Raw genomic sequence first — 11,308 nt, 5'->3', positions numbered from 1 at the left:
TCTCTCTCTCTCTCTCTCTCTCTCTCTCTCTCTCTCACTCTTTAAAAAAAAAAAAAAACAACAACAACAACAAAAAATTAATCTGCTGTGATGTTATGGCAACCCTGTTCCAAACCAATCCTAAGTTCATATGTGGTTGCTTTTTTACTAATAGAGATTCAAATGAGTGACCTGCTAGTTGACCTCCACAACTGATAGGTATTCTAGTTAATAGGATAGAGAGAAGCCTACTTCTATTTTTCACTTCATTTACTAAGTGTTGGGGTAAGTTTTCTGTTTTATTTGATTTGGTTTTAATCAGTGTGGCTTCTTAGTGATGTAGGTCTTTGTGTGTACCTGTTCCACTCAGGGTTTAATGGATCAATATAAATTTCTTCTGAATTTTAGGTCACAGCTCAGTTTGAGTTCTTGCTTCTTCAGCCACCTAGAAAGTGGTATTATTCAAGAAAACTAGAGCACAGCAACATCTTGACTATTTTTTTCCTTCTGAAATTGCCACTGATTTCCTTGTGGAAATCATTTTCCAAAAGCTGTGTGGCTCAGAGTTCTCACCTCCTTAGGGAAAGAATATGTGCTGTGCATTCACACTTCGACTGCTCTAAAAATAAAAACAGCTTGGAGTGGTTGTGAACTTTCTCTTTCTTCTCTGCAGCCAAGGTGCCATTTCCACTGACCCTTCGTTTTAAGCCTATGCTACAGCAAGGAATCGAGCTACTCACATTAGATGCATCCTGGTAAGAACTTTCTTTTATCTAATAAAAACACGAACCAAAAATCTAAAACCAGTGTCTCTTAAAGATCAAATTTGCATATTTCACTGGGAATAGGTTTTTTGTTTTTTTTTTTAATTTTGCATTTTGTCCCATTAAACGCCACTCAAAATGTCCCTGCTGGGTTATAGCCGTTTTTACATAAGCCTTGCAAAAGAGGAGAACATGTCAGTCTCTTTTCATAGGGCTTAGGAATACAAGGGTGGATGTGTTTACCCCCTTAAAAATTGAAAGGTTAAGCAAAGAACTCTGGTTAGGCCAATCTTTTAGAAGTGCCCTGGAGCTTATGAGTGGATGTTTGTATTAGTTTTCTGTTACCATAACAAATACCCAAAATAATCAGCTTATTATGAAGAAAGATTTATTTTGGCTCATAGTTTTGGAGGTTTTTGTCCATGAACAATTGGCCCCATTGCTTTGGTCGTGTAGTAAGGCAAATCATGGAGCAAAACACTCACCTTGTGATCAGGTTCTGAAAGAGAAAAGAGGAAGAACACCCCCAGTCCTGTTTGAGGACACACTCCCAATGACTTAAGACTTCCCACTAAGCCCCAAAAGGTTCCATCACTTTCCATTAACACCATGGGCTTCTGCAAGAACCAGTTAAGAAGAGGAGGATGGACCATGGGGGTCACCAGCAGTGATTGGATTCACTGGGTTTGAGCAGAGGCATCTCTGGTTATGTGGGAGGGGTGCGGCAGACCAGATGCTGATTGAGTCTTGGGTCTGCACAGCTCTAGTATAGAAGAAAAGCTGTACTTCATATGAGCAGAATGATTCTACTAAACTCTGATCGTCCACTCTCATTTGGGCTAAGCAATAGCTCCATAGGTTAAAGAAAAGCTTATTTATCTTTTCTAAGCTTCTGAGCAGGTATGTGTCTGATAATGTCAAGGACAGAGGGGAAACTATAGCCTGAGTGAAGAATTACCATTGCAGATAGATCAGCAATATTGTACACAGAGACATCATTTACTTACCTGCAACCTGATGGAGTGACCAGAATAGACTCCTGTGACCCAAGTATTGGAATGAAGTACAGAACTTTTCCATTTATGTATCATTTTTCATATTCCCTTTAGTTTTATCATATGCAAATTATTTTTCAGTGGCAAGGTGGGAAACTTAAGATAAAGGAAGCCTTAGTGATAAAATTCAAACTTGGAATGCTTTCCCAGTTGCTGCCATCCTCAGCTTTGAAAGCCACCTCTAATCCTTCCTAAGTGTGGAACACATGAACACACCAACACTTGTGATTTTTTTTCTAAAGAATGGAATACCAAACAGGAGGACTCTTTCACTTTTTATTTAATATACTTCTATATTGGTCAGACTGTCTTAATACCTATATTTCTTCTCTGGTTGTGCTTTGGCTGCATATAGCCTATCCCGGGTGATTTCCTTACATATGCTGAACAACTTTGCCTGATACAAAGGTGTAAACTTCATTAATACCTGAAATTAATTAAACTTCATTAATACCTTTGCTTTGCTAGGGTGAGTTCTGCATCCTGGTACTTTCTCAATGTATTTGGGCTTCGGAGCATATACTCTCTGATTCTGGGCCAAGATAATGGTAAGAAGCACATCAGGTTCAATAAGCAAAAACTTCAATAGATGACTCATCCATGCTAGAGCAAGAAAGATATAGGTTATACTGTTCATTAGCACATTCAAATATGGTGCTTCATTCTTTAAGTTTCTTCAACATTCTGAAAGCATATTCAAAATTTCTGGGTCCAAACTGAAGATCTGATTTTCTCTGGCAATCACTAGGACATCATTTGGTTTCCCCAAGTCTGACACCCCTGGGGAATCCAGCACCAGTGATGAAGACCAAAGAAGGCCTGAATGGTTCAGTTAGTTAGCTCACTGACTAGAGACCTTGCCGGTACTAATCCTGGTTCTCATATAATGGTGGGGACGTCTGACAAGTTATTTAACTCCTCTGATCCTGTCTTTTTTGCTGTCTTGTAAATAGGGATCTTGGGAGTTAACTATAGGGTGATTAGGAGTAGATAAGGAAGAATGCACAAAGCAGTTGGCAAAGAATCTGGCATATAGTAGTTTCTCATTATCTGGTAGCTGTTGTTATTGAAGTCTGAAATAAACTTTGGAGCTTCCTTTAGTTCCCTTCTGTTTTCCAGCTCTTGTCATCCCCATTTTTCAGGAGAGATAAAATGACTTGCTTGACATCACACAGCCAGTGGGTGACAGGGCCAATTGTCTAGTTCTCGAACCCACTGCTAGACAGCTTAAATGCGGTGCAGTGCTCATTCCTCTACAAGGGTGCAGGGGTGCCTGCTGAGCCTCAGCACTCACATTGGCATGTCTTACACTGCAGCCGCTGACCAATCACGAATGATGCAGGAGCAGATGACCGGAGCAGCCATGGCCATGCCTGCAGACACCAACAAAGCTTTCAAGGTACGCTTCATTGTCTTCCAGAGCTTTATTGAGGCTCTGAATGGTTCCCAGAACCAGTAGTGCTCTCTTACTCAGTTTCACTTTTTTACAGTTTCAGTTACCACGGTCAACTGCATCCAAAAATATTCAGTGGAAAATTCCAAAAATAAACAGGTCACAGTCTTCAAACTGCACTGTTCTGAGTAGTGTCATGAAATCTTGCTCTGTCCTCTTCCGTCCTACCCAGGACACAAGTCATCCCTTTGTCCAGTGCATCCACATCACACACAACCCACCTCATGGAAGATGAGAGATCATATTCACATCTTCTATTACAGCATATTCTTGTGATTGGTCTATTTTTGTTACTAGGTATTCAGGTTAAATCTTTTGCTGTGCCTAATTTGTAAATTAAACTTAATCAGAGGTTATGTATGTATAGGGAGAATAGTATATGTAGATTTAGTACTGCTTTGCAGTCATGGAAATCCACTCACTGGTGGACTTGGAACATAGATCATCTGGGGATAAGGGGGGATTATTATACTTTAAAAATAAATTCTCAAAAACCAAAAGGAGAAAAGAAGAAAAAAAATTAAACAAAAAATAAAAATGAATTCTCAATCCAAGCACAGTGTCCCATTATAGTCCCAGTACTCAGAAGGCTGAGGCAGGAGGATTGCTTGAGCCCAAGAAATCAAGGCCAGCCTGGGCAACATAGTGAGACCCACTCTCCCACCATATCAAACAACAAGAAAAGCTCTGCAGTGAATGTAGTGTGGTTTCATTGTTTGAATTTAGAGTAGGAAAAATAAAGTTTATGTGTGTTTTGTTCCTGAGACAGAATTGTCTGTTAAGTAAATTGGAGATTCTTGGCACTTTCACTGGTATTAAATGATCACCCAAATTTAATCCACACTGTAAATGAGGCTATAAAACAATCCTTTCAAAGGCCCCAGGTAACATATGGGACACTTTAAACTTTCTTGAACCTGGCAGACATCAGGTGTAAATTGCATTAAAAATAAGTAAATATATAGGGACAAAGGATGTAGCTCGGTGGTAGAACATGTTTAGCATTCAGATGGCCCTGGTTTCCATCCCCAGCATCATAAGTCATTCATTCACTGCATCCATAAAGTGTCAGTACTTTAAAGCCTTTTCATTAAAGGATTCTGGAATTTGTAAAATCCTATATAACCTCACTAATTTTCCATGATAAAAACTAAAAATACCCTACTTTCAGTCCCTAGCACTGAAAAAAAAAAAAAAAACTAAAAATAAAAGGAAACTCTTACCCTGATGAAGGTCATCTATTAAAAAAAAAACCCTCAGCTACTATCGTACTTAATGGTGAAAGATTGGAAGCTTTTCTCCCAAGATCAAGAACAAGACAAGGATATCTGCCACTTCTGTTACCACTTTTATTCAACATTGTACTGGATGTTCTAGCCAGGACAGCTGGGCATGGGAGAAATAAATCAGGCAGTAACACTACCTCTCTTTACAGATGAAATACACACACACACACACAAATAACCATCAGAGCTGAAAAACGAGTTTGGCAGTTTTAGGATACAAGATCAATATACAGGGCTGGGGCTGTAGCTCAGTGGCAGAGCACTTGCCCAGCATTTGTGAAGCACTGGGTTCAATCCTCAGCACTACAACTATATTAAAAAAAAAATTAATGCATAAAAAAAAATCAATATATGCAAAATAGATGTAATCAGGTGCATTATAATAAGGTAGCAAGATCATGAGGTTGAGACCAGCCTGGGCAATTTAGTTAGACTCTGTCTCTAAATGAAAAAAGAAAAAAATTAACTGGACTTCAACACATTGGTAACAAAGAATCTGAAAATGAAATTAAGAAAAAAAAATTCCACTTATGTATAATAATTTCAAAAAGAGGAATAAGTCCAACAAAAGAAATGTAAAATTTATACCTGAAAATTCCAGAAACATTGCCAAAAGAAATTAAAGATCTAAATTAGAATGAATAGACATTTATGTTTATAGATAAGAATATTGAGCATCATGTTAAGATGGAAATAGTCCCTGCATTGACCTACAGATTCAGCACAATCCCTATCAAAATCTACCTCCCTTTTTTACAGAAACCAGCTGATCGTGAAGACCACAGGAAAATATAAGACACCCAAAATTGCCTAAAATTGAAAGAAAACAAGTTAGAGGACTTATACTTCCTGATTCAAAAACCTACAAAGACAGTAATCAAAACTCTGAAGTAATGGCAGAATGACAGGCACGTAGATTAATGCAATAGAATTGAGAGTTCTGAAATAAATGCATAGCTATGATTTAATAAATTTACGATCATTTGATACTAACATATAATTGTTGATTTTTAGCCACAATGCCAGACAGTTCTGTGAAGGAAAGAATAGTCTTTTGAACAAATGGTGCTAGGAAAATGATTTCTACATAAAAAAGAATGAAGAAGCATGCTTCACAGTATGCACAAAAATTAAGTCAAAATGGGTCAGAGACCCAAATGTTGTATGGTTCTGCTCACATGAAATATGTGGAATAGGAAAATCCATAGAGATAAAAAGTGGGTTAGCAGTTACCAGAGTCTGGGAAGAGGGGACAGTGAGGGTTATTGCCTACTGGGAACAGAGCTTCTATTCAGAGGATGAAAAGATTTTGGAAATAGATACTGGAGATGGTTATAAAACACCATGAATGTGATTGATGGCTAAAAGTGGCAGGCTTGATGTTGTACGTATTATTTATTCCAATAAAAATATTAAATGTTCAAAAAGTATTTTTGATGGGTCAAAGACCTAAATATAAAAGATACAACTATGGTATTTTAAAATTAAACATGGGGGGGCTGCAGTTGTAGCTCAGTGGTAGAACACTTGCCTAGCACATGTGAGGCATTGGGTTTGAGCCTCAGCACCACATAAGAAATAAATAAAATAAAGGTATTGTGTCCATTTGCAACCAAAAAACATTTGTTTAAATAAATAAAAGTCATAAAAAACATTAAACATAGGCTTGATGATGCACACCGTAATCCCAGCAACTCAGGAGGCATGAGGACTTAAGTTCAAGGCCAGCTGGGCAACTTAATAAGATGCTGTCTCAAAATTTTTAAAACTTTAAAAAGGGATGAGGATGGTGGTAGAATTCAGTGGTAGAGCACCCCCCAGTACAAAAAAATAAAAATAAAACATGGGCTTAAATCTTTGTGACCTTAGACTAGGCACTGATAAAATATACTTTCTAAAAATAAAAAGGACTGGAATATAGCTCTCTCTCTCATGCTTTCTCTCTCTCTCTCTCTCTCTCTCTCTCTCTTTCTCTCTCTCTTTCTCTCTCCCCTCTCACCACCCCCACTCTCTTTCACACACACACACAATTTGTTCTCTCTCTCTTTTTTTCTCTCTTTCCCTGTTCTCTTTCTCTCTCTCTCTCTTCCTTCCCTGTTAATCAGATGCCACTGCAATAAAGATCTCTTGGTTGCCCTGAAAAAGAAAAAAAGGGCTGGAGTATAGCTCAGTGGTAGAACCCTTGCCTAGCATGTGTGAGGGTCTGAGTTCCATCCCCAATACTGCAAAAATAATTACTGAGATTCTGCTTCACACCCACTCAGGTGGTTGCAGTCAAAAAGATGGATAATAACAAATGGTTAGGGTGTGGAGAAATTGGAACCCTCCCACATTGCTAGTGCAGCCACTTTAGAAAGCAAACAGATAATCCAAATATGCTCATCAACTGATGAATGGGTAAACAAAATGAGATATTTCTGGAGTATATATACACTGACTATATGGTGGAATATTTTTCAGCTATAAAACAAATGAGGTGCTGAAACATAGTACAACAGGAATAAACCCTGAAAACATGCTTAGTAAAAGGAAACAATAAGGACAGGCCATGTTATCTCCAGAATAAGTGAACTGGAAGATACAGGAAATAATGTGGTTGTTGCTAGGGATTGAAGGAAGTGAGTAATAGGGATTGGCCTGCATTTAGAGTGGAGTTTCTTTCTGTAGTGATAAAAGTGTTCTGAAATTAGTGGAAATGTTTGTACATATTTGTGAATGTATTAAAAACCACATCTTGGATACATTAAGAAGGTGAATTTTCTAGCATGTGAATTTTATCTCAAAAAACCACACCCAAATGTTGTGTGCATGTATGAACATGTAACAACAAATCACACCATTATTTACAACTACAGTGTACCAATAGAAAATGTGGGGGTAAAAAAGAGAAAAAAAAAACCTACCCATGTACTAACATTTGTATTGCTAACATTGTATTACAATTTCATGAAGGGGGCTGGGGTTAAAAAATTCATGAATCATTTGTTAAAACTCACTAAGGCAAAAGTAGGTTTTCTAACAAATGGAATATAACAAACAAATGTTGTTTTGCTCAAAATTAATAGCTTCTGTGCAAGTAAATATAACATAATTATATTCCAAAGCAGTTTTATGATTCATAGTATCATTCTTTCTTCCATTGTTGAAGTTGGTAGCAAATTACTAGATTTCCACAAACCATAATGAAATGTCATGTATTTATACATAAGGTTAGAGGAAATGTTCTTAAACCACTTAATGATATTCCCTCCTGGATGGCAAGGACTCAGAATCACAAAGCACTAATCTATTGTGTATTCCTCAAGGATAGTGCAGGGCATATAGTGGGTGCTTAGTGACCATGAGCCAATGGGGTATGCACTTTTTGAGTCATAAGCACTAAATTTAATCTCAGCTGCATCAGTTACTGATACTAGTGACTCTGAATAAATTGTGACCCTTCTTAGCCTGAGTCTTCTAATCTAAATAGAGGTGGTGGGAGAGGGCAGTAGCTCTACCTCACAGTGAGCTTACACATGTGAATAGCTCAGCCGGCTTCTGGTAGAATCCTCCATGTCAGCCAGAGCTGTCAGTAACAAGCCCCTCTCTCCCTGCCCTGCTCTTCTCTTCCTTTACAGACAGAATGGGAAGCCCTGGAGCTGACGGATCACCAGTGGGCACTAGATGATGTAGAAGAGGAGCTCATGGCCAAAGACCTCCACTTTGAAGGCATGTTCAAAAAGGAATTACAGACATCTATTTTTTGAAGACCGAACCAGGATTAGCTGTGTCAGGAGCGAAGAGTAGCATTTAACCTTGTAACTTTCGTTGGAGCTGGAGCCTCTGAGACTGGCGTGGGCTGGCGGGCGTGCAGCAAGGCTCGTTCTTGTCTGAGCTGGGTTCCCCTGACGTTGGAAACTAGAGGAAAGAGGAGGAGTATGCCAGCGATTCACTATTTAAAAAAGTGTTTAAAGTTTCCTTCTGGTGACTCTAGTAGTGACAGTCAGAGAAAGGGGAAAACTCAAGCTACTGATAATATATAAAAACTTAGCAAAAATTCCGTCTTTCGAAGAAGCATTGTCAATTATAACTAGTTATTATGTTCAGTCAGCCTGACTTCTAACCACAGTGAACTCCTGTTTTCTTGGGATCCAAGCACCTTCCCCTCTGCATTTTACCTTTAATTTTTTGGTTAGTATTTTTAACTTTCTTTACAAAAGTACCCCTTTTTCATGTCCCAGATTTTAGAAACTATGGATGAGCAAAATGAATATCCCTGTATTATTCACTTTGAGCCTACAGAAGGACACAGAAAATGTGTCCAAACCTTGTTCAGATAAACTCTGTTCAGAGTGAATACCCAGGGCCAGGGCAGACTTTTGATAAGCAAACCTTTGATAAGTCTTAACATTGTCCAGTGAAAATCAATGACCCCGAGGCACTGCCGGCTTCTCAAGTGCCTTTGGGATTATCAAAGACAGGTTCAATAATATAAGTTCTTGATCTAGACTTCAGAATATATCAAACCCATTGACAAATCAATGGTGCTGTACTGTAAATGGCTACTCAGTTGAACGAAAGACCTCATTTCCCGGTTACTCTGGACAGGAGAGAATTCACATATCACTGTCAGAGGGGAGAGAAGGCAGCTGCTGATCAGGGTGCCCAGGAATCTTTCTGTCTAGATTAACAGTCCCAGGGAAATGGCAGAGACCCATTTCTGTACCAAGAGATGGATGTAATTTGCATGTTGAGCACTGTAATCAAGAACAAACGACTCTTGACTCTACAAATTAAACCGTTCTGTTTTTTCTTTGCCTGTGAAAGTGTTGCCTCTGTGGGTCACTGACAGCTTCTGCCACCAGTTATGAGTGTCTGAGACCTGTGCTGGAGAGAGTAACAGCGAGAGATGTGACCCATGCCCACAAAAAACCCAGAGAGGGGGCTGTGGAGTGTAGCTCAGCCCTAGAGCATGAGCTTAACATTCACAAGGCCCCGAGTTCCATCCCCCACACAAAACAAAACAAAACCTTATATAACAAACCCTTTTTGTAAGGTCACAGAACCTCTTTGAGAATCTAAGGCCAGAGGCAGATGAGCTCATGAGTCATCTCAGAAGCAGACTTGACCCTGATGGTGGTGGAGGAGGGAGCCTTTGGGAGGGACTGAGGGAAAGGGGTGCAGAGTGTTGAAGTGAGAGTGAGATGGTCCAGAGGTCAGAATGGGGTGGCCTTGGGTTCCCCTGGAGCAGTAGTGCCTGCTCCTACACTCGCCCTTGCCTGGCTCTGCGTGAATACACCTCCCCTCTCTGGGCTTTAGTCTCCTCATCCGTCAAAAGGGGATCACATAGTGCGGCCACTTGGGAAAAGTCTGGCAGTCCTCTAAAGGCTAACAAAATTTCCAGGTGACCCAGCAGATCTGCTAGCAGATAGACAAAATGGACAGGGTATTCCCTGATCTTAAGCTGAAGGGTAAGTGCTCTAAGTGGCTAAGCAATGTGCGGGTTCATCTGCTCACCTAGAAACATGGAGGCTCTCAAAATTGGTCCATTAAAAAAAAAAAAAAATCCCCCCCCTCGGGTGAATTTTAAATACAGAAATTAAAGAGGGACTTGCTATTGCCTTTAATAGCATGCCACTGGAACACCTCTTGTACCAGTGCTGCCAGTAGACATGCCAAGCAGTACATGTGAGGCAGTTATTGCCATGTGCTAATGATTATGGAAACAATAAAAACAGTAGAAGGGAGAAAGGCAACAATCTAAACGTCCTATCAATAGACAACTAGTAAAAACAAATGAAAACATTCCACACAAAATATACAAATATTCATAGCAGCATTTTGGAGGGGGCGGGTATTGGGGATTGAACCTAGGGGCACTTTACCACTGAACTACACCCACAGTCCCTTTTATTTTTGAGACAAGGTCTTGCTAAATTGCCCAGGCTGACCTCCAACTTGAAATCCTCTAGCCTCAGCCTCCTGAGTTGCTGGGATTACGGGTGTGCACAATGGCATCCAGCTATAGCAACATTATTCATAAAGTCACCAAGTGAGAAACAGCCCAACTATCCATTAACTAATAAATGGATAAATAAAATATGGTGCATCATATGACAATATTATTCAGCAATAAAAGGAAATGAAGTACCGACGCTACAGTACAGATGAACTGTGAATCCTCACACCACACATACCCCTCTTTCTTCTTTTTGCAGTGCTGGGGATGGAACCCAGGGCCTCACACATGTTAAGCTCATCTCTACCACTGCACCACACCCATAACCCCTCCCATGTTTTATGAAACATCCTGAATTAGCAAATCCATAGAAATACAAGGTAGATTTGTGGTTGCCAGGGATTGGGGGACGAAGAATGGGAAGTAATTGCTAATGGGTCTTGATTTTCTTGTTGGAGGTAATGTACTAGGCAGATTTCCATTGCTGTGCCAAAGAGCTTGAGAAATTAAACTTGAAAGGAGAAAACAGGTTTTTTTTTTGGCTCACGGTTTGGGAGGTTTCACTTCATGTGGCTTCTGGGCCTGTGGCGAGGCAGCACATCACAGTGAGAGTGTGCAGTGAAACAAAGTTGCTCACCTCACAGCAGCTGGAAGCAGAGAGAAAAGAAGGTGCCAGGGTTCTAATATCCTCTTCCAGGACACGCCCCCCAATGATCTAACTTCCTCCAACTAGGCCCCACCTCTTAAGGGTCTACCACCTCCCAAGAGAGCCACAGGCTGGTGACCAGGCCTTCAACACATAATCCTTTGGGGGACACTCCAGATGTAAACTA

The 11,308-nt window shown here is 39.9% G+C and overlaps 1 protein-coding gene across 1 annotated transcript in view; it reads left to right on the top strand.

The window, feature by feature from the left end:
• Emc3 (ER membrane protein complex subunit 3) overlaps positions 1 to 9,342 on the top strand; it is a 17,957-nt gene extending 8,615 nt beyond the window's left edge. Inside the window, exons 4-7 of the mRNA XM_048786960.1 lie at positions 638 to 734; positions 2,267 to 2,346; positions 3,115 to 3,197; positions 8,155 to 9,342. Of these exons, the coding sequence (XP_048642917.1) occupies positions 638 to 734; positions 2,267 to 2,346; positions 3,115 to 3,197; positions 8,155 to 8,283 (389 nt within the window). The 3' untranslated portion in view covers positions 8,284 to 9,342. The remainder of the gene's footprint in view (positions 1 to 637; positions 735 to 2,266; positions 2,347 to 3,114; positions 3,198 to 8,154) is intronic.
• Positions 9,343 to 11,308: the final 1,966 nt, after the last annotated feature.

This window comes from Marmota marmota, unplaced genomic scaffold (genome assembly GCF_001458135.2).
Source record: "Marmota marmota marmota unplaced genomic scaffold, marMar, whole genome shotgun sequence".
Classification (NCBI taxonomy): Eukaryota; Metazoa; Chordata; class Mammalia; order Rodentia; family Sciuridae; genus Marmota; species Marmota marmota.
Note: the sequence above shows the minus strand (reverse complement) of the source record. Positions and strands in the feature narration are given on the sequence as shown.